Source organism: Amia ocellicauda, chromosome 6, assembly GCF_036373705.1.
Source record: "Amia ocellicauda isolate fAmiCal2 chromosome 6, fAmiCal2.hap1, whole genome shotgun sequence".
Lineage (NCBI taxonomy): Eukaryota > Metazoa > Chordata > Actinopteri > Amiiformes > Amiidae > Amia > Amia ocellicauda.
The window spans coordinates 17,303,480-17,326,830 of NC_089855.1; the positions used below are offsets into that span (position 1 = coordinate 17,303,480).

The following is a 23,351-nucleotide window of genomic DNA, read 5'->3' on the forward strand; positions in this document are numbered from 1 at the left end:
AGTACAAAAGAAAAGTGAAAATGGGATGGAGTTTATTTGGAAGAAACAGCATACTGTTTATATCAGTGGTTTTCAAACCGGTCCTGGAGTACCCCCTGCCCTGCTGGTTTTTGTTCCAACCGAGCTCTAAATGTCTTAATTGAACCTTAATTGAAGTAACAAAGCAATATAACATTCAATTCAGTAATTAAGACCTAAGTTGTAACAAAAACCAGCAGGGCAGGGGGTACTCCAGGACCCCTGGTTTATATAAATAAATAATTAAACAAACAAACAAACAAACAAACCAGGGGTCCTGGAGAGAGAGAGAGAGAGAGAGAGAGAGAGAGAGAGAGAGAGAGAGAGAGAGAGAGAGAGAGAGAGAGAGAGAGAGCAAGCAAGCAAGCAAGCAAGCAAGCAAGCAAGCAAATTTGCAAAGATGGACAAAGGAAGCTATCGAATGGATCCCAAAATATGAAAAAAAAGAACTAGAAGAAGACCACATAAAAGATAGTAAGATTAAGACTTTGCATGCATTACACGGAAAAGAGAAACTGTAGAAGCAAGTGCAAAGATTTTGATGAAGCCTACACTCAGCGGTGGACCATGTGGGTTGATGGTGATGATAATGATGTGTTCTCTGCAGGGCTTCTCAGTTCTTAAAAAATACAAATAAACGATGCAAAGGCAACACTTCATTTTGGAAATATAATATTTTTTGTCGTCACTAGATTATTTTGGACTGTCACACCCCCAAAGATAGAGAAAGATGAAATTGCATTGATATTTTTAATAACATTGATGGTTTGTTTCCAATGTAGTTGCATTTTATAGGTTTTGCAGTTTTAATTGAATGTACTGTTGATTTCAGAATCCGTTCATAACAGGAAATACGTACATTTATAAACAAGATTGAAAGTGCAATAATATAATTGTGTCCACTAGGGGTCAGCACTGGTTTCTGGAGCGCTGTTATAGTGCTCGTCTTTCTCCTCCTCTCCAGTCTTTGTCATTCTGCACATGCGCGGTAGAAACACGGTTCTATCATGGCGGTTTCCGACAAATCCACTAAAGAACGATTACTGTCTGTTTTAGACGATTTGGAAGTATTATCTAGGTAAGTCCAATCATATATATACATATATTACACGGGGAAAATTATTCATGAGTTGTGAGTAAGAGTTTTATCATTTTGGAGGGAATGGATCACTCAGATGTTGGCTTTTGTAGAGGGTCATTGTAACAACAGCGTTTTACAAAATTACAACTTAGATCTTAAATGTGTGTCTACAGAAGTTGCACACATGCATTGAAACAAATTACTGTTATTATTTTATAAGCAAAATGTATGCAAAGTTATAGTCATAGTCTATTAGTATTACTTCAGAATGAATGTCACTGGTTCACTTGCTGTTATAGTGGTGTAATTAGCATTGCTTGACGTATGTGTTCTCGACCAAACTACGTTTCCCCCCATACTAGTTTATTTAATCTGCTTTTATTTGCATCTAGTATACTTCATATTATTAATACACTTAGGTTTACTATAACAACACACTCCTCATGCCCAGAGTTTGTGTAATTGCACACTTAGGGAGCTGATCGAGATGCTGGCATTGTCGAGGTGCCAGAAACTGCCCCAGTCTGGGGAAGAGACACAGGTAGGATGATTTTTCACGTTTTAACTTTTTTGTGTCTGTTATATATATGTTTATATTTAAGAATTTGTCATCTTACAACCAAATAAAGAAGTATATTTGGTCTAATTTTAGTTTTTCTAGTTATGTGCAATCACAGAAATATGAGACATTGTGCAAATTCAGTGTAGTGTAATCAGTGTGTGTGCAGTGTATAGAAAATCTCATGTTCATATTTCTTCAAACTAATGACTGCTACTGAAATGCCTTTCTCCAAACTGTAACAAATAATCTGGAATGTGTTGTTCAGTTATTTTAAATAATGCTTTTCTACGCAAAAAGTAATGTGAAGTGGCTGTGATATTTTGAAGATTTTGGAGCTGCTGGTGCAGAGGGACAGTGAGTTTCAAGAGCTGATGAAAGTGGCCCAGGAACAGGGCAAAGTGCATGAGGAGATGCAGCTCTTGGAGAAGGAAGTGGAGAAGAGAGACAGTGACATCCAGCAGCTGCAGAAACAGCTGAAGGAGGCAGAGCACACACTGGTGAGTAGGGCTAGTAAAAAAGCTTTTTGCCATTTATTTTGTTTCCACTGAACATTTCTCTTGCAATGCTCTCCATTTTATTTAGTGAAATGCAGTTTGCTTTGCTGTTACTTATCTAAATGAAAAAAACACACGGACACCTTTTCGGACCACAAGTAGGAAGCAAGAGAAAGTACATGTCATTTATTGTTCACAGAGAATGGGAAGTCTTCTCTTGGCTCGAAAGCTTTTTAGTCCCTAACGTGTGTTTTTGTATCTGGGTGTAGGTATGTGTATATACCTATATGTATCAGTATATTGCTTTATAAGGCATCCTAGAGTATCATTTGAAAACTAGCTATAGCTTGTTTCAGTAACCGATTAAAATGTCAGCAGATAAACCACATCAAGAAGAATTTAACCTTACCTGGGAATGTCCAATCTTTCAAGAGTTGGAAGAGTTGGAGTTTTCTAAATTGTAGATTAAATGAAGGATGTACTAAAAATAAACTATTCTCATTTTGTTGTCCCCATCCATCTAGGCAACTGCTGTGTACCAAGCAAAAGAAAAACTGAAATCCATAGAAAAAGCGAGAAAAGGTTTGTGTTTGTCACACATCTTCTTGATGGGTTTCTAAGAGTAAAAAAAGTGCCAACAACTACATTAGCGTGGTGTAGTGAATGGCTGCATCTGGTTAGTATGTTTATTCACAATTTAATCCCTTTTAAATGAGGGTATGAGTATTTCCAATCATAATTCTGTATGTCAATCTTTAATGATCAAAATTTAAAATTTACTTGGATAAGTTTAGACCCATCAAAGTTTTTAACAAACCTGTGTCATGTTGAGAAGCAGGATGCAATTTAATGGTCCATTTCTTTTGATAGGGAGCATCTCTTCTGAAGAAATTATAAAATATGCTCACAGGATCAGCGCCAGCAACGCCGTGTGTGCTCCTCTAAACTGGGTACCAGGTAAGGTCATCATCAGACAGACGGGGCTTGCAGTAGAGTTTGTACTGAAGTCTGGAACAGTAGCCACTATGTAAAATAATTGATTTTAAGCTATTGTAAACCAAGTAATGTATATAAAGAAAATGCCAAACAAAATCAAAAGGGGTTAATCGATTTGGGCTTCACTAAGAGACCTTCCTAGCAGTTTGAACAGCAAGTGATTATTTTTTAAAAATTGAATGTAATCAGTAATCAGTAACAGTAATGGCCTCTGAGTAAGTTGAATTAAAACAAAATGTGTGTGTGTGTATATATATATATATATATATAAAAAGGCAAATTATCATAGAATTCTACATGATCAAAGTAGTGGTTTTTGGGAGAAAAGTGCCAATGACGTGTGCTTCATCAGGTGATCCCCGGAGACCCTACCCCACGGATCTGGAGATGAGGAGTGGGATGCTGGGACAGATGAGCAACCTGCCTACCAATGGTGTAAATGGACACCTCCCAGGGGATGCACTGGCAGCTGGAAGACTGCCTGGTGAGTTATCATCCTACCTGTGACATACTGCTCCTCTCAGTAGATTTCATAACAGATATTACATTGGGTAACTTCTTTATTTAATTGTACCTTGGCCAAATGATAGGTGGGTCCAAAAAGTGGAGAATGCCACCGTAGTAGCTGTAATTCAAAATAAATTGTTAAATCGTCTTTTAGTCAGTTAACTCCTCCCTGGCAGTTTACATGGCTAATGAGGGACAAGGCGAACAAGGGCCACAGTGTGCCCTGCTGCTGCTCCACTGTGTTATAAAGCTCCTCACTGTTTTGTGGTTGCAGATGTGCTGACGCCGCAGTACCCCTGGCAGTCCAGCGACATGTCTGTTGGCATGCTGCCCCCCCACCACAGCAATGAGTTAATGCTGGAGCCACCTGGGCATAACAAGGAGAACGAGGATGATGTGGAGGTGATGTCGACTGACTCCTCCAGCAGCAGCAGTGATTCGGACTAGAGGACGAGACGAGGACTGTTTACGACACTCTCTCTCTCTCTCTCTCACACACACAGCAGGCTGTGTGAAAACCACCACTCTCTCGCAGGCTCAAGAGTGGGAGCTACATGTATGTGAAAATACACACACTATTGGTTGTAATCTGGACTGTGTCCTATCTACAGATTAAATGACTGGGACAGGATTATAAAGCAGAACAGTTTCATGTTGTAAAACTCAAGAACATGTTTTGCTCAACAATGCACCTGAAAGAGCTGTTCCACAGTACAGATGCACAACATTGTAGACAACTGGCCAGACCATTAGTAGTAATTGTTAATGTTTCACAACTCTGTTACTCGGATGTGAATGAAAATCTGCAGAACACATTGTACTTTCTCTTCAGTAAATCAGTGGGAGACCATCATGTTCCCTCTGGCTGTATTAAGGTTTCACAATATACTCAGGTGAGGAAGGCAGGGAATAGGAGTATGGCAAGGAAACACCTCCTATTTTAAAAGTAGCTACATTGGTATAAAACCCATTGTAAGCTTTTTTTGATTGTGCTGCTGTCAAATGTTTTTATGGCATGTTTGTATTTCTTTCCTAATAACAACAACTTAAGTTAATGTTGATAAGAAAACTAGGATCAAAGGAATAAAGAACCCACTTGAAAACCATGAATATTAGAGATAAACACAAGGATGCCCTGTTTTATTTGGATTTATTTAAACCAAAGAACATTCACAGTGTGTTGTAAGTTTTGCATAAGATTTTTTTTTTTTTTAAACAAGGCATTGTAACTGCAGAATTGTAAATAGTACTGTACATAATTTCAAATGTTTTCCTATTTTGTAAATAAAAGACAAATCCTGAGTTAACTGTATGACACTAGTGGTGTAAAAACAAAGGGTAAAACCTTTTCTCAATGAACCAACACTTTGCTAAAAGTATAGACATCCAATTGAAAATTATGCATCTTCCCATGATTCGAATAAGAATCTTTTTAATCTGTACACAATTTCCTTTACTTCTGAAATCACTTAATGGAAACCACTTTTCCCCAGAACCTTCATGCTATACAAACAGTCGCAGTTGAGTGATTCTTGTGTCCATCTTCAGCTGAATATGGGTAAATGTTTCACTTGTGCTTTCATATGCAGGGTTATGCCTGGAGGCATAAACCAAACACCAGTGGGCATTAGCATCTGTATTTGAAAAATCAACTCTTATAAATACAAATGTTTGTGTCCTAGCCATCAGATGTACATATACAAAACAGAATGAAAAAGTGTTTTTATGCACCAAGTCTCCTTTCTTCTAATTACACGTGTGTACCAATCAGCAGTGCACTATTCCTGCCGCCTATAAAATCACTTGAACTACTGGTCAGTTATGGGTTTCGACTCTTTGATGCGGTCTGCTGTGGAGAGTGTGCACGGTCTCTGAAAGGGTGGTAGCCCTGTTGTCGCAGGCAGGCCAGAGGCAGGAACAGCTGACTATCTGATGGAAAATCTTCCCACCTAGTCCAGGTCCACCCTGCACCAAGAAAACATGTTTTGCCATTAATATTGATCCTGACATTAAAGTTGACCTGTGGAGGTAATATTAACAATGTGTTAGGGAGAGTTCAGTTCTGTGTAAGTTATTCTAAACACTGTGACTTCAACTGGATGAGCATTAATTTGTAATAGGCTTCATAATACATTTCTATGGTACTTCAAAGAAAACATCTGTTCATGTTCTTTGTCTTGAAACTAAATCGGCCCGTCCTGCTTCGTACTGTATAGGGATACTTGCCTTCATTTTTCTCGGGTTCTAAATTGACAGCTTCTGAAGGGTGGCTCCGGTCCACCTCTCCTTGCATTATGATGGTGACATAGTGGTAGTTTTCCTCCAGCCTGATCGAGTTCACCACTGATGCAAAGTGAACATTCATCAGGTGAAGCCCTGCTTCCTCCAGCACTTCTCTGGCAGCGCATTCTTCCCATGTTTCCCTAAAATAAATGTATATATTATACACATAAGGCCATATTTGTGTGTATGGAGTGAAGACAATAATCAAGTATATAGGAAAAAAGTAGCTATACAAAAAAGTGCCTAAGTGTTTAATCACTGCATGGCTAGAAACACCATATAGAGATGTCTTCGAGAAGTGGGATGGAAAGAGTTGCAGAATGGGCAACACCTGGAGGTGGTAGCATGCAAATCTAAGCAGGTATTACTTACCCAAATTCCAGATGACCCCCGGGTAACTGATAAGTACCTTTACCAACGAGGCTTTTCCTCCTTCCCAAAAGGACACAACCTGAATTCTCGCTGTCTGTGACCAGGACGCCCACTCCTACCCCCGGCCGCTTGCAAAGACCATTCCCAGCATCTGTCATTTTAACTCATCTCATATCACACTCGATTAGCAGTAACTAAAATAACATTGTGTAGACTAAGACTAGGGTTAATCTGGGTCTGTAAAACCAGTAAAGCATCACACATCAATACCGGTTTTAAAGCTATTCGAGAATAGGATTTATGTTCAGATGACCCAGGTTTGAGAGGATCGGGAAGCAGTAGAGTTATTGCGGACTGCGCAGTCGCGGAGCTGGTAGGCTAGTGCGCATGTGCGTTTCCTGTGATTTTTGTAGACAGGCAAAGATGGCGACGTCCCTTATCTGTGGCAGGGTTGCGGCGGGGCTGAGAAACTCGGGGTCGAGGACAACCTTCAGCGCCTCAGCTAAGGTACTCAGCCCGGGGTTTCAGAGGAAACAGATCCGCCTCTGCCTAAGGCGAAGTATTATAATCGGCTGTGTATCTCCCTGTTTAAAAGTGACTTGGGAATGACAGGGTCGCATTTGACATTAACTACTGACTAGTGTTTGACAGTTACTTTACAGGGCGCTGTTCAATTGTCTCTAAAGCCAGGTCATGTCAAATAGAATAATAACCGTTATTATTAATTTTAAATCCATGTTTTTGTTATTGCTGCTGAGGATCTGTGTTCCCTTTCGGGTTGACCTCCACAGTCTCACGCATTGCAGTCTTAGTTAGTCCCGGCTGAGCGCAGTTGTCCTTCACAGACTCGTTATTCATGTTCTCCATTTCGTAACATACCGCCTGGTATTTTAAATGGCTTTGATTTGCAAGACGCAAGGCCTTAATTGCAGGGACAGTGGCAGGCGATGGCACGGTAATGCGTCGCAAAAGACAGGTTCATTGCCAAAATTGCGGATCAAGTTTTCCAGGGAGGGAGAGGGAGGGAGGGAGGGGACTCGGTGTGTTGATGGTGAGATACAGCCGGCAGTGGGTTAAAGGTTGAAATGCCGTTCTGGACCAATTTGAATGCAATGCCACTATTATTATAATCTGTCATTAGAAATATAATGCAATCATTATCACATTACTCTAATGTTAAATAAGATGTCATTAAAATAAATGCAGTGCTGTGTCTGAGAGCAGAAGGCCTGGGGAACATGCAGGACAACCCAAGGCTCTGTATTTGACTGACTCCTATGCAATAGACCTGTAGTTTAAAATCATTGATGTATATTACAGTGTAAACTTATGCACTCCTTTTGAGATTTACATTTTACTTTTCTAATGTTCTGTATTTATCTGATATTAGTCTATTTCTAACAATTGTATTCTTATTAGTTAAATAATAAACATTTGAATGCATATATGTAGGAGTTTGTTTAAAACATATTGAATGGAGAAGTATGTTAAACCTCTGTGTAATAGTTCATTAACATATATGATGCATATATAGATGCAACACTTAAGGACAAATATCCATGACAATGTTTGTTGTTTTGAGTCTTTTATGTCCTTGTCCTAATTAAATTCACCTGTTAGGGCCATTTTGAATGTTTGCAATTCCACACCACTCATTCCAAAGTCCTGTCCTGTCATCATCTTCAGGTTCTTGGTGGGACGGCTGGATTGCTATCTAACCATGGCCTGCAGCAGCAGCAACCACAGCAGCAGAGGAACCTCTCACTGCATGAATACCTGAGCATCGGGCTGCTCAAAGAATCGGGCATTTCCGTTCCGAAGGGATTGGTAGCCAGCTCACCAGATGAAGCCTATTCTATGGCCAAGCAGATAGGTGAGGCAGGGGTTTTCCTACTACTAGCAGTTGCATATTGCTTTCTATAATGTACAGAGATAGTTACTCCACCAAGTTCAACATTTTGAAGAAGGGTTGCCACTTATTAGGTACATCTAATATGAACATATATTTTTGGTCCTAAATATGAAAGAAAGCATGGAAGACGCATTATAGGCAGCTCTGTATAAGAACAGGAAATGCAGTTAATCTCAATAATTGAAAGAAAAGTGGAAATCTCTGTTTTGTTTAAAGGACAGGAGTACCCAACCTCTACTAAGTTATGCTTATATTTTAATCTCAAACATTTGTATGGCTTATGCAGTGTTTGTATCTTGTGTGTGTCTCGTAGAACAGAGTCACTGCTGTTTGGGCTGTCGGTGAAGGTACTCGCAAGTGTTTTTTATAGCACTTTATCCTCTGGGCGGGTTACACTTCTGCATTGACATCCACAAATAGCCCAGCAGTTCCTGGGTTTTTATTACACTTTGTAGTGGAGTCTTATTACTTTCCCCTGTTTGTCAGCATTGAGGCTTTTTTTAGGGATTTGACCTTATGGAGATTTACATTGATGGATGAGAAATATTTTTTTCTCATTAATGTTTACTTCTTCATTTCATGGTGCATGACATCAATCCATGTTCACAGTTTGCGTCTTTATATATTTATATTTTCCTAGAGAACACATAGTACAACCATTTAAAATAAATACAACTCTGGGAATAGCTCCAACGGGGAACTTGTGGATCTGTCTATGGTGGCTTTTACTGAATGAGTGGCTATATTAAATGTCTAATGAAGTGGTGTATGTATATTGTGATCTCCACTTAAATGAGTATCTGAATGATTGTTTAGGATGACAGCTACATAATTGAAACAACATATTAGAAATGAATTAATCATTATAATCATAATAATGTCACTGAGCTTTGGACATGCCTCCCCATCAAAAATAAATCCCCTCTTAGTGTATCTCTCTCTCCTCCAAATTTATTTTCAGTTCTTGATCTGTGTATAAGAAATCAAGAAAACAGTGGAGATTGCTACGCAGTACAAAATAATGAAAACTGACTTGTAAGTTTTGATGTAGTGTTTTAGGAACATGGAATGTTGGGTAAAACTCCGGAAGTGTCCTGCTGCATTGTGTTAAGCCATGGTGTGTGTTTGTGTTTGTATTAGGGAAGAGGACTATATTGAATGACCTGATGGCCGCACCAGCGATGCTCCATGTATGTTGAGCAGCTGAAACCTGAACAGAATGTTGTCTCTTCCTGTAGGCTCTAAGGACCTGGTGGTGAAGGCGCAAGTGCTGGCTGGAGGCAGAGGCAAAGGCACGTTCGAGGGAGGTCTGAAAGGAGGAGTGAAGATAGTTTACTCGTGAGTATAGCCAATATTCAACCAGTGCATATCAACACCCTGAGCTCTGACTGCAGTGTCCTGTAGTGTGCTGGGAACATTACTACACAGTTTGTGGGAGAATGGAAGAAAAAACACTTTAATATTACAAAATGAAAATGAAACCTTAAAACCCTTCATATGGATTTGTAAATCAGTCTGAATGACACTCTCAAGCGTTAATGTGTAGCTTTCTTAGAAGTAAAAACCAATTATGAACCAATTATGTTTTGGTAAATATTTAAAAATAGTGTCTTCAGGTGTAAGACATATCTTGTGCTTATATAGTGCCTTTCATCCCAAGGGATCCGAGGGCACTTTACAATTGGTAAGGCTCTCACTTCTTCAACCCTTGAGGTGTAGCACCCACCTGGATGGTTCATGCCACCCATTTAGTGCCTGTAGTTCAGCACACGGCAGATAAGTATGGGGCTATGTCCAATAAAACTGCAGGGGGATTTTAAATCTGTCCAGATTAAGAAACCCTGTTTTTGAATGTAGCCACCACACTGGTATTAGCTCCCACATTCTTTGAAAAAGTACAGTGTGATCTTTAATGAGCACAGGGAGTCAGCACCTTGAACCAGATTTGAATTTATGCGTACCTGTGTGCATATACACAAACCTCCTCTTGAGTGAGGAAATATAACTGTCCAAAGTCACTGTATGTGGCTCCTAAAATCGCTGTCTAGTAATGCATTAAAGTTAATTCCTGACTCCTTGATGAAAATAATGAAAGTACAATTGAGCAAATAATACCAAACTTCGTTGATACTGACCTTTTCAGCTCAAATGGACTACAAATCCATGGTTTGTTTGTTTGAACTGCAGCCCTGAAGAAGCCAGAGACATCTCCACTCAGATGATTGGGAAAAAGCTGTTTACGAAGCAGACTGGAGAGAAGGGCAGGATCTGTAACCAGGTGTTTATCTGTGAGCGCAGGTATCCTCGCAGGGAGTACTACTTCGCTATCACCATGGAAAGGTCATTCCAAGTGAGTAATAAATATGTGCTGTCTGGCCTCCTGAGCTCAGGATTAATCTCATGGAACTCAGTGCATCCGATTCTTATTTTGTGGCTTTGAAATCAATTAATATTAATGTGCACTTTTCTAATGTCCCTAGATAATGCTTCCATTCTTATTCTTATTAGTATTATAGATTTTGCTTTGGTATCTCCATGCATGTGTGTTTTGCATATGAATTACCCTTTGTGTATTCTTCCACTAGGTGGCACAATAATAAAGGTTTATCCTGCAATGCTGTTTTCCTATTTCTCTTCCTTTATATATTTTGATTTTATTAACATTAAACAAGATCATGAATGATTAAGCCTATTTGTCTTAGTAGGTAATTGTCTTAATTAGTATGTTAAGGAGAAAAAAATAACGTTACTTTTTTATTCACAGAGATTCAGCCAAATTTACAGTTTACTCTTAAATAGCATTTGTTTGTTTATTTGTTTATTATTTTATATGCATATTTTTTACTATGGTTGGTTGCTATGGCTTGATGTCATTCTTGTGATAAAATGTCAGACAGCATGCTGACACTTATGCAGATGGCTCATCTGAATATACATACATTTGTATAAATCTGCAAACTCAGCACACATCATTTTAGACATTTTAGAGATGTGTCTTTCTGGTGTGAACAGAACTGTGTGCCTCTCTTGTGCTCCCATCCACAGTTTGAGCTCCAGTCATTGCCTAGTCTGGGTTGGACCTTTGCTTTTCTGTCTCATTCCTATTGCTGCACTTTTTCATGTGTTTCTTTAATCTCTCTCTCAAGGGTCCTGTTTTAATAGGTAGCTCTCAGGGAGGAGTGAATATCGAAGACGTAGCAGCAGAAAATCCCGATGCTATTGTGAAGGAGCCTATTGACATCGTTGACGGCATCAAGATGGAGCAGGCTATCAGGGTACACAATCCTCTGCCCGATTCCACACTCAACAGTTCAATTCATATTGATTTAGCACTCAAAGAAGAAAGCATTTCTTAAACTACACTTCAGCTACCCTGCTACCAGAACTTGTTTTGTTGTCTGCTTCAAGTTTCAAATTTTGCTATTTTTTATATCATTGTGTGTACACAGGTGGCAGAGAAAATGGGATTCCCTCCCAATTTGATAAACGAGGCTGCGGAGAATATGATTAAACTGTACGACCTGTTCATCCAGTACGACGCCTCTATGTTGGAGATTAACCCCATGGTGGAGGACTCTTCAGGCATTGGTACGGTAGCTCCCCCAGGGGGCAGTGTTACACATTCTCTCCTTTAAATAAGTTTGTTCAAAACTGGAAAGTGTCGATTTAGAGGTTTGACCCGGCTGCCTGCAAACTGTAATAAGGAGATGTATAAACTTTACAGTTTGTCAGTTGATGGTTATCTCAGTTTGGTTCCTTGCAGGTTTTATGTATATTTTAACTGGTTGGTAGAGGTTTATTGTTTCATTGTTTAATTTAAGCAGATCCACAAGAAAAGCTTTAAAATGTACATACATTTTTGTAATACATTTATGTGTGCGTATGACATGTATCCTATTCTACTATCTCTCGTGGAACTCTGTACCCTAAATACCTGAGCAGCTTCGCCTACAATAGAAGTGCATTAGCCTGCTAAGTCAAAATCACATTGAGACAAATATTAACACTGACACAGAGCCAGCCTTTAAACATGAACATAGCTATGTACATTCCCTGGGGGACCAGTGGGTTAAGATCTCTGCTTTTGCCAAGCATATGGGATTTATAGACCAGTACGTGGGGGGTATACCCATACACAATGGCTTATATAAGGCATTACTAGAAAGGTATTTCAATGTTTCATTCGTGATCCAGAACAAAATACTGAGGTGTTCAGCATTGCCTGATTTGAGTTGAGCTTAATCTGAGTGGGATTAGCATCTGTACTATGAAGAAGTGTATTCTGGTAAGAAACATTTTGACGTCTTTGCTATACATTCCGTCGCACTCATCCCTCAAGAGCCCAGCATAGGCGGAGCTTGACAGTTTTGTTTTGAGTTTTTCAAACAGCAAAAGTACTCTGTGTCTGACCTGAAGTAAAGTAAGATAGTGACAGAAAGAGAGCGCGGAGTAGCGAAATGTGAATCAAAAAGAACCGAGAAGAAAACGTGGATCGTTGCCTGAAGGAAATGCTTCGACAGAACGGAGTGACACAGAAAATGTTATATTCCTGTAATCTGTTAAAGATCGCAAAGCTTTTTTATTTGGCAAGAGGGTATAAATAAGCATTGCATAAAACTTTTTTGTTCTTGACACAAGTTTTGAGAGAGGCTTGGGAAGACTTGATGCATGAACAGTAGATTTGTTTTCCTGCTGGATTAGACTATTTTTGGTCTTGAAGGCAGCAGCAGTCAGTCAACTCTGTATGAAAGGGGCAATGTTTGAATCATTAATTTGCTGTTTTTAGCACTGTATTATTCTTTAGTTTGTAGGCTACCTAGGAAATTGCATATAAAAGTAGGGGCATGCCTTTTGGGAAGAAAACTGTTCTAGTTTGACTTATTGCACCTCTAACACCTTTGATAGGTCTCTTCTCTCTGTGCTGCCCAGAAGGCATTGGAGATTGACTTTATTTTTAGCATTTTATTCAGGACATTTTCAGTGTTGACCAGAAATAGGCAGACAGCATATATATAATTATTTTAAAAACTGACCTTTTTATTATGTTGACAAAAGTCCCATTAAATTGCAAGTTAATTGAACAAATAAACTCATGAGTGAGGATTTGTAATCTGCTTTGTGATTGTGTTCACCTGTAATGCCCCTGATGGTATAGCCCATCGGAGGTATTAAAGCACGAAGACAGATTTTCTCTAGGTGATATTTTTCATTCCTGCACCCCTTGGCAATTGATGATCGGTGGCAATTGCTGAATTTCCAGAACGTATGGCTGATCTGGGTGTTTTTGTAATCAGTTGGATACAAAGCACGTTCTACCTTTTCTTGCATGCTTTGTCTGTTCACAGTGTCTAATGTTCTCACTTATTTTATTAATATTTGGGAACAATGTAAATGACAAGATGAACAGTAGATGTAGGGTTGCCATGGTGATTCAGAAGTTACTTTCTGACATCAGGCAGTCTCTATTGCCCTCAACAGCTTTGAAAAAACAAACAAATAATACAAAATGCAGTCACTTATCAGAGGGCTTTCTCAATTTTTGGTTCATTTCACACTCATTACTGTAGTCAGGAATAGTCTCTGCACAGTACTCCCAGAGGGCACTCCCACAGTGTAAATTGCCTCTCTGGGTAGCAATGTGGACATCTCTGTTCAAATAACCCATTTTCCACAGACACCATGTCAAATGGCCGTTACACTGTAGAAAACACTGTAGAGTTATTGGATGGTGAAAAAGTTGATAAAGTACAATCTCACATTAAATGCTAAGTACTAATTTAAAAGCAAATATATTTATGTAGGAAACATTTAATAGTCCCAAAGCTCCATGATATCAGCATTACACTGTAGATATCGTGCTGTAGTTATTCGTGAAACTCCATAATACACCAAATCAGCACAGGATGTGTACAGAATTTGATTTGTACAGTCTCTTGTAATTCAAAGAGTTTTAAAATAAAATTGGAGGCTTTAGGATGGATTAACTTCAAATGTGAAAATAGCAGTCACCCTGTTAACGTCCCATGGCGAAATAACAAAATAAGCCAGGAGTGCAGCTTGGATTGTATTTATCAATAATTCTTTGTAGTAAGTGAAAGGAATCTTCATAGCTTTGCGTATGTGAATAAACACAAATCTGAATTTAGACTGACAGTGCAATGTAAAGATGTCTAATAAATTATGTATGTACTTGATTAGTCTTAACTGATGAACCTTGATCAAAGCTGTGCCCCTTTCACTGTATTGAAAAAATAAATCCTTTGGTTGTTAGTTGCTCATGCAATTCCAGTGCTCTAATTATGCATCCTTTGTTAATTGTGTTTTGCAGTAATGTGCATGGATGCCAAGATCAACTTTGATTCCAATGCTGCTTACCGTCAGGCGAAAGTGTTTGACCTGCGGGACTGGAGCCAAGAGGATGAGCGAGACAGGCAGGCGGCCAAGGCCGACCTCAATTACATTGGTCTTGATGGGACCATCGGCTGCCTAGGTACTCCTTCAATTCTTCAGTCTCTGCTGGCCTGTGGGCTCACTGCTGCCATTTAAACCAGATGCGCTATTTCAGTCTTCCTGAAGAACAACAAAACAAAATGTTTCGCTAGTCATGAAATCATGAATCATCAAAACGTTATTAATAAGGTCTGTGGATTTCTTAAGCCTGAGAATTTGAAATGTATTTGTGTGGAACCTACACGGCTCTTTGCTATAGGAAAATCTGCTATTGCCCTGTTTTGACAATAATGGCTGTTTGTATCATGTTCTAGTAAATGTATAGTGTGTCTTGAAGCAGTGGGCCACTCTCGGTCTCACTTACTTGCTGCCACAGCAAATGTTGTCGTGTAATGTAGATCCATTGTTCCATCTGTGACTTACTATTGCTCCTTCTGCATTAGCCAGCGAGGGATCCCCTCAGTGTAGCATTTTAAAACATTTGATGTGTCAACAAGTGCCTTGCAGTAACGGTGTCACAGGGAATGCATTCTATTGTGACCACAAGCCAGATTCATTTTGCCACCATGCAGTCGTAATGAGTTATTGTGCATTGCTTATGTCTTGTTTCCCCCCCCTCTCCAGTCAACGGAGCAGGTTTAGCAATGGCCACCATGGACATCATTAAGCTGCATGGAGGTACTCCGGCCAACTTCCTGGATGTGGGTGGAGGCGCCACAGCGCATCAAGTGACGGAGGCGTTTAAACTCATCACCTCTGACAAAAAGGTAAGGAAACCTGAAAAAAGTTTGCATTACTTGTTATACAAGATTTATGTATTTATTTTATGACATTGCATTCTCATTTTCATTCAACATGCAGCATGACCAAAGTAGTTTACTCTTATTTTCCAGGCTACTCTTCACAGTCTTGTGCTGTTAATGTATATGTAAACTTTCTAGCTATAATACTAATTAGAGGACATGGTCAGTGGGAGGGAGGAACTGATGCCGTATCATTTAACAGTATGTTTCAGACCACATAAGGTTTGGGTTTATTTACAATACATTTTTAACAGAAGGTCTAGCAGTAATTATGTGTTGCTCAGCTGTGAATGCCGGGCACAGACTCGTGCCGGCAGTGTGTTATAAGGCTAAACCTTCTCTCTGAGTGGAAGCTGTTACTGTTCCACTCAAGAGTCCCGTCTTTCGGTCTCTGAGATTGAATTTTTCTTTTTCAAGGTTCCTTTTCAAATGTCTGAATCATTTGAGGTCCAGTTAAACCTTGGTTTTTTTGGGAACAGGTGCAGGCAATACTGGTGAACATCTTTGGGGGAATCATGAGGTGTGATGTCATTGCTAAAGGAATCATCATGGCGGTGACTGATCTTGAGTTGAGAATTCCTATTGTGGTGAGGCTACAAGGTAAGTGTTGCTCGTCTCACAACTCACAACTTTTTACATATCGTCTGTTCATAATGACCAGTGCATAATTGTTAACTTACTGGTAATTGCTTGTGGCCGTGGCTGCTTTTTTCACCCTTATTACAAAATTACAAAATGGGTTGACAAGCTGCCAATGGGTTTTGCTGGTGCTGATGGCAGGTTTTGAGATATTAAAGTGGTATAGGAAGGGGCAGCTTGGACTTGTATCTCAAAGGGGCAATAACCTGCTGCCTTCACAGCTTCCTGGATGATAATTCTGATTCTCACGTAATTACTCTGAAATCTTGTTTGCCAATAGACACTGGGCCACAGGCTGAATTTCCCACAGCAGGTGTGAGTTTGAGTTTCACAAAGAAGCCTTTCTAACAAACCACTTTACACAGTGAGAGACAGGCACAGTGCTTTTTAAAGGAATGTGGATATGGAACCGGGGAATTCTGGGACTATGGTATCTGTGTGTTTTAAAAATAGACGAACCTTAATAGATTAATTTCTACACCTACTCCTGCGACCGTCCCATCATTCACCAGAAATCTCTTCCAATATTGTCTGTCTCCGTCGCGGGCTTCTTGATTGCACACGAGGTGACTCATGGTAAATGTTGCAGTGACAAATTCCTGCTGTGTTCGTGAAAGCTACATGCCCACTGCGAGAGAGCCTGCTGTGCGGCTTCAGCTGTAACGCAGATTGCGACCGGAATTGAAGAAAGACAGAGAGGGCTGCAAACAAATATTTTTTCAATAGCGATGTCTTTTATTCTAATGTACTTTATTTTTACGAGCCCGGCATGCTGTGGGCGGCTTAATATGTAGGATTAAGAGTTGGAGTGAAAATGACTGTGAAATCGAAGGCAGTGGAGATCTGAGAAATGTAAGAACGGACTGCTGGGCTAATGACAACGCTTTGTCTGCCGGAGTTTACACGACTGACAACTGATCTGAGGAAAGAGGCACTGAAAAGGTGGCCTGTTGTTAAGTGTTTAGAGTCACTAAGTGAAGAACAGTTTTGAAAAATGTTTTTCCAGCCATTGATTGAAGTGGCTGATGAAAGCCTTGTGACTATACAGTAGTAGTCATGTATCCTGACAAAAACGAATTGAAGTCACTCTGTTGGACTGCTGCCTACACCATGTTTAATTTGTGTTACAGCAGATTTTTCTTGTCTGAATACCTTCCCTTTCATCCCATGTCATTTTCACTGCCCTTTGTAAGACGTTCATTGCAGAAATCCTCTTCTCTCCTATGTGATTGCATACACAGTCCTACTAGGTGTTGCTGTGCGTCAGTCCTCCGTGCGTTTCTCTGGGTCTGTGCATGCTGCTAAAACTGTGGATGTTTTTTCTTGGGCTTTATCATTTTGTTGGGATCAATGGGAAACTAAATAATTAACGGCACTACTTCAAAAATAGACTGTGGTGTTAAATGGTAGGACATTGTGCTTTCCTATTGCTTACACTTTGTAGGTGATTTAATTTCCTTTCCATTGCTGTGTATGTTCAAGATTTGGTATTGTATGGATGCCAGAGAGGAACAGTCACTATGGGTCAATGGTCAGTGTTTTCATTGTACTGAGGGGCAAGTGAATTGCTCAGTCCCCCAACAGGTTTGTCCTTTAAACAGTAATGCAACCTATCTGCTCTCCAATGGAAATGATGCAAAGCACTTCCCACATTATTCAAAAAGATTGCGGTACACATATCCAGTGGATAACGTCACGGAGCAGTGTGACAAACAGACGATTTTTCCTCTGCTTTTCAGCTGATGTGGACCGCCATGGTAACACGGTCTGTTGTTTTAGGTACGCGGGTTGATGATGCCAAAGCTCTGATAGCTGCCAGCAGTCTCAAGATCCTGGCCTGTGATGACTTGGATGAAGCTGCTAAAATGGTACGTCAGGCAAACGACTTAATTTTCTAAACGTACAGTTCAAAATGTTGTAGTTAACTGATGGTTTTACACCCGTGTCCTGCTGATGGGGGAAACGTGTAGAATATTTCTGATGCCAGTACTAATGCATCTCTGCTGCCTCTAAAAGGTAATTGCATTTCCATAAAAGCAAAGTTAACAGTCAATGGAATTACCTCTTAAGATCTGTAAATGTCACCTAATTTGGCACTGAATCATTTTTGACCCTATCACTTGTGTTAAAGTATCCATGTTTTTCCCAAATGAGTAACACAAAATGCAGAAGCCACTGTACACACACTTGGAGTGATTTTATTTGAAGTTTATAAAGGTGATTTTTCTCTATCTACACACACACACACACACACATTTTTTAAGTTAATACAATCATACAAGTGAAAATCACATTTTAAGTTTTTCTGGTGAGGGTTTTTCCATCAGGTTGCTACCTTCCTAGCTTATAGCTTATTCTAATAGACAGTTAATTGGCTTAGGTGCAGGTGCTGCCAGGCCTTGGGCAGCTCATGCTGTGGCCTACAGCAATAACCATGTCCTGCTACCCTGATTAAGCTACTGTATTGTGAATCCTCGACAGTGATCAGGGTGCAGCCTTTTTTATTTGCCAGGAGGCTTGCATTAATTTGGAAATTGGGAGGTTCTTATGTGGTCTGAATTATTATGTGGTCTGAAGTCCCCTCCTGTCTGTGCAGTTCGTGACATGAGTGTCAAGCTCCATTCCTGGGGGGCCGAAGTGTCTTCTGGATTTTGATCCAACCCAGCTTTTAGCTACTTAACGTCTCTCATAACACGATTAACTGGATTAATTAAGCGCTTCTCTCCAGGCTCCAAAACAGTGATGTGGGTTTTGTCTCCAGTCCATAGCATATTTAGAGCTGTGGCCTTTAATTAAAATCTGTATATAGAAATAAATTTAAATAAGCCTAAATTAGAAAATAATTACATTTTAGTAATTGAGTACTCCAGTTGGAACAAAACCCAGAAGAGTCTGCGAACCTGCTGGAATCGAGTCTGACATTGGTTGAAGGCAAGCTTAACTCATCCTCCTAATTTCTGTTTCTGTGTTTGTAGGTTGTAAAGCTTTCTGAAATCGTATCACTGGCGAAGGAAGCCCAAGTGGATGTCAAGTTCCAGCTGCCCATCTAAACGACCCAGTGGAGACGGTGGTTCTAGCTGTAGCGAATCATCCCAAATACTGTTGATTTATATTTTGTTATGTATGGTTTTGTTTGGTGGCATGACCTCAACTTCTGTTACATAGGAAACGTGCAACAACTTTCACTTTAGTAAACTGGGCACACTGTATCTCCTGTATATCTGGGGTTGTCTGCCTATTGTTACTATGTCAATGCTTCCAAGATCCCATACGCACCTGTGTCTGCTCTACTCGATTAAAATGTAAGACTTAATTCGATCTCCTTGTCCTCCCACCTGCCGCTTGTCTAGATAAGTCCATTGCTAACTTGCTCCGTTGTTTTTTTTTTTTTAATGAGAAGAAGAATGTGAGTATTAACTCAATTCCTTATTAGTTTTTCACAAGAAAAACATGTCCTTTAGATAATATTACCACTCAGTTGTCCTCATTGGGAATGAGGACGACTTCACATCACTGTATCTGTCGCTTCATACTGAACACTTAAAATTGCTGTGCTCTAAGACTCATTAGCAGTAGAGAAATCCCACTATTGTCATTGTTAAAAAATGTGTTTTTGGAGAAAGATCAGTTAAAGTTTCAATATGAAGAGTCAGTACAGAACCTTGTGTGTTGGCAGGTGTTATTGAAGAAAAAAACTAAATCTGGGTAAGATTAGCCTTGGTCTAAGGATAATTTCTGGATTGGAGAATGCAATATGCTTACGTCCCTGGGATGTGGAAATCCCCCGTCTAACACTCCACTGAGATTACCTTATTGAAATCACCTCCCACTATGCGCTCAGCTTGTGCTCAATTACCTACCATGAGGAAGTCATATCTTGCAGTTTTATTAAGAATTGGTGACTTTTTCTTTAACTATGGCTTCAGTTGCCAGCTGCAAAGTGTAAATATCCCAAAGAGAGAGGACTTCCCAATTATGAAAACTTCTATTACTCGACAGAACACAGGTTAACCCAGGAGATACAAAAACAAATTAAAAACAAATACAAAACAATTTGTTACTGGGAAAGCAACTGAAATCCATAATTCAGATTCTTCAGAAAGCTATTTGGGCATTACTTACGGACCAGGATTTTCAATTTTGATATTGAATTTCATTTTTATCGTGTGAATACTACAGAATTAAACTCATAATTATATCTCATTACACTTCAAATATATTACATTACAACACTCACTGTAGTCCATTATAAATTCAGTTGTGCCTTTTATGAAATGTGTTCACACTTTGGTTGCAGTGCTGTTTCTAACCACCACCAAGAGTCCCATTTAATTGAATTGGTTGTCTCAAGCAGTTGCAGATGTTTTTGGAAACCAATGGAATGTAATTAGTTTGACATAAATCTATAATTTGTGACGTATATATTATTTTTCCATCAGGATGTTCATATTAAGGTCCAAATTTAGTTTGATTCTGGAGAGACTTTACATTCTGATTCAATCTGCACTCCCATTGAAATACATCTACACATAAATCAAAGTCCTGTGTCAGGAAAGCTAAAATTGTTATTCTTGCACTTATTACTGCTGGCATTTGGAGATGAAACATACATTGCATATAAATATACAGTTCATAAGCCTCCCTGTGTAGTTAGCAATGCAATTAAAAAAGAGTGGGTTAATCAATATTCATGTTGACGAAATATAAAAACGGCTAATGATGGAACACCATTACTGTCTGGACTATCCCTGGGTGGTAAAATTTGATCTTTTAAAAGCTAATAAATGAGGCTTGAATATCTAGGGCCTGCTACAGAACCTACTGAAGGTATTTTGTCATGTGACTGAATAGTAACTAGATATGAACTACTCCTATCTAGTTCAGAACAGATGAGGAAAATGCCTTTGGATTACATCCTGATTAATGTTAAAAATGGAGAGTAAAAACCCTTTTCTGACTTCACGGCAGAGTGATTTTCACAACCCTGGGCGCTGCTCTCTGAATTCTCCTACAAGTCGCATTATATTTAGCAGAAGTATACTATAGTCACCATCCTCCGATATTGTGTGAAAGGTACTTTACTCAGTCTCTATTTGTACTGACAGCTACTGGCTATCTGTTAAACATAAAGAGAACAAAAACACGCACATTGTTTGGTGGATTGCTGGACCTTTCTTGATTTTCCTGGAAATGTAAAAAAAGAAAAAACGTATCTTTACATCCATGTATGAAGCTGTTATTTCCCTTGTAAATAACAAGACCCATTTTCTGTAAAATATCAAAGTCTCTCTGGGAAAAGATTAAAAACAAGCAAAAGAAAGCAATTGTATTTGTTTTAATTGAAGGACATTCATACATGCCAAAATAAAGTATTAATAAAACAAAATAAGTTGTTAATTGTTTTGAAGAATGTATCAATTCAGCTTTAAGTTAGAAAGGGGGCTGAAAAAGACATGCAAACCTTGTCAATCTTGAGTCCAAATCCCTCCCTTTAGTTGTATTGGTAGTGCTAACTGCTAGTTCTGTAACAATTATGTGCAATGCTAGTGTTTAATGTCATAGTGGTGGCCAAGCTTCATCGTCCCAAATTGGCAGGTTGGTGTTGTAATTACTGGGCTACCAGACCATATATCTTAAGGAGTTAAAATGTCAACCTCAAACAACTGCATTTCACAGCTTGAGGACAACAAGCTGATCTGCTGTAGAAGGTCTTGTACAGCTGGGGTTAGCCATCATTATATGTCAGATAAGGTATTGCAAGAGTATGATATACGATATATGACAGGCTTACATTTAAATATGCATATCGGCATAATCCAATTTTAATGAACAGCATGCTGTATTCATGTTTTAGATTGTTGTCAATAAAACACATCAAACACCCTCCTAATGAATATTATTTCTACTCTGCTGGATAGTATATTGCACACACACAAACAAAAGTTTGTAGAAGTGAAACTTAGGCAGTGATTTTTAAAGTATTTGTTTCATAACTTGAAGAGGTGTTTTCATCGTAATGGAATATATATTTGGAAAACCAGACTTATAGAAAGACTCTCATGAGTGACAGTTGAATGGGCCTACTTACTGCTTTGTTGAGTCTTTACAATTTTTGTTAGATGGTACATTTTTCTGCGTGGGAAGACACTTATTGTTAAATAAGAAGCAGAGAGAAATCTGGGGATTTGATTAGTGGAGAGGGACCCTGTGACTGCTAAAATGAACCTCCAACGACAATTACAGAGCCGTGCTGTGCAATTTAGATCTCTGTTTTGTCAAAGCATTTTGTTTTCTTGCATCATGCTGCTAAATAATAGGTACAACGGGTACAAACAGTAATTTCCCCACCACCTTGTGCAGAGTTAGCCATTGCAGGTTGAGGGAAAGCAAACGTAGGTTCGGGTAATCCATGTGTGTATCATACTCGCATTTGGCTAACTTGACACTGTGTTGTATCTGAGTAAACAAGCTGCATCCTGTGTATTGTTTCCCATGGATGCAAATGATAAAGCTGGGATTCATGTAGCTGCTAAAATTTTTTCAGGTTGTCTGTTTGTGGAGTGTTTCCTGGGTTAGCAGCTGTTGCTTGATGTGCTTAGCGCTTTATCTTCGACTAAGATGTGTGGCCGTGGAAAGATTTTTGAGTGACATCGGAGCCTTTTATCTTGGTTTTCTGCAAACGTTCTGATTCCAGAGTGTTGAAGGCCTATACTCACGGCAGCATAAAAAAATAAAATCACCAACCATGTAGCTTACATTCTAACACCATAAATCCTTGGATACAAACACAGGGACTTTTTTTTCCTCTTAAAGATGTAAAACTGTTGTTAATCAACCTTACATTTTATGTTAATTACTTAAGCCGACTGTGAGAATTCCCTGTATGCACCTCTGGGACTCTTACACATGATCAGTTTTTTCACAGATGGTTGAACAGCAGGGTTCCAGCAGCATGGACCTGGCAGCCAGCAGGTCTATTGGTCTCTGCTCATGCTGATGTGAGCAGCAGTATTCTTACACATTTAACTAGATTAAAAATGTTTTATGTGTAAAAGGATACTTTGTAATGAATTAGTTCTGACTGAATAATTTTACAGGAAATACTACCTGAAACTGCAACCTGATAATCCCATGTAGCTGTTAGGTGCGAGTCTGCTTATTGTGAGATTTGACTGAATTTAGAATTGAAGTATTTTGGAGAACATTAGACTGGTTTGATTTGATATGAAATGCT

At 39.2% G+C, this 23,351-nt stretch overlaps 3 protein-coding genes across 3 annotated transcripts; 2 read left to right on the forward strand and 1 right to left on the reverse strand.

Moving 5' to 3' along the window:
• Window positions 1-950: 950 nt before the first annotated feature.
• Window positions 951-4,960, forward strand: med4 (mediator complex subunit 4). The gene is made up of 7 exons (XM_066706402.1): window positions 951-1,096; window positions 1,574-1,640; window positions 1,988-2,158; window positions 2,680-2,737; window positions 3,026-3,112; window positions 3,504-3,635; window positions 3,933-4,960. Exons 1-7 carry the CDS (start codon window positions 1,026-1,028, stop codon window positions 4,103-4,105), a joined length of 759 nt encoding a protein of 252 aa, XP_066562499.1. The 5' UTR covers window positions 951-1,025; the 3' UTR covers window positions 4,106-4,960.
• Window positions 4,792-6,679, reverse strand: nudt15 (nudix (nucleoside diphosphate linked moiety X)-type motif 15). The gene is made up of 3 exons (XM_066706403.1): window positions 6,314-6,679; window positions 5,885-6,081; window positions 4,792-5,623 (listed from the first exon to the last, which is right to left on the reverse strand). Exons 1-3 carry the CDS (start codon window positions 6,469-6,471, stop codon window positions 5,478-5,480), a joined length of 501 nt encoding a protein of 166 aa, XP_066562500.1. The 5' UTR covers window positions 6,472-6,679; the 3' UTR covers window positions 4,792-5,477.
• Window positions 6,680-6,693: 14 nt separating this feature from the next.
• Window positions 6,694-21,437, forward strand: sucla2 (succinate-CoA ligase ADP-forming subunit beta). The gene is made up of 11 exons (XM_066706401.1): window positions 6,694-6,820; window positions 8,000-8,186; window positions 9,464-9,563; window positions 10,413-10,575; window positions 11,372-11,500; window positions 11,675-11,813; window positions 14,554-14,715; window positions 15,300-15,442; window positions 15,958-16,078; window positions 17,897-17,985; window positions 19,093-21,437. Exons 1-11 carry the CDS (start codon window positions 6,701-6,703, stop codon window positions 19,165-19,167), a joined length of 1,428 nt encoding a protein of 475 aa, XP_066562498.1. The 5' UTR covers window positions 6,694-6,700; the 3' UTR covers window positions 19,168-21,437.
• Window positions 21,438-23,351: the final 1,914 nt, after the last annotated feature.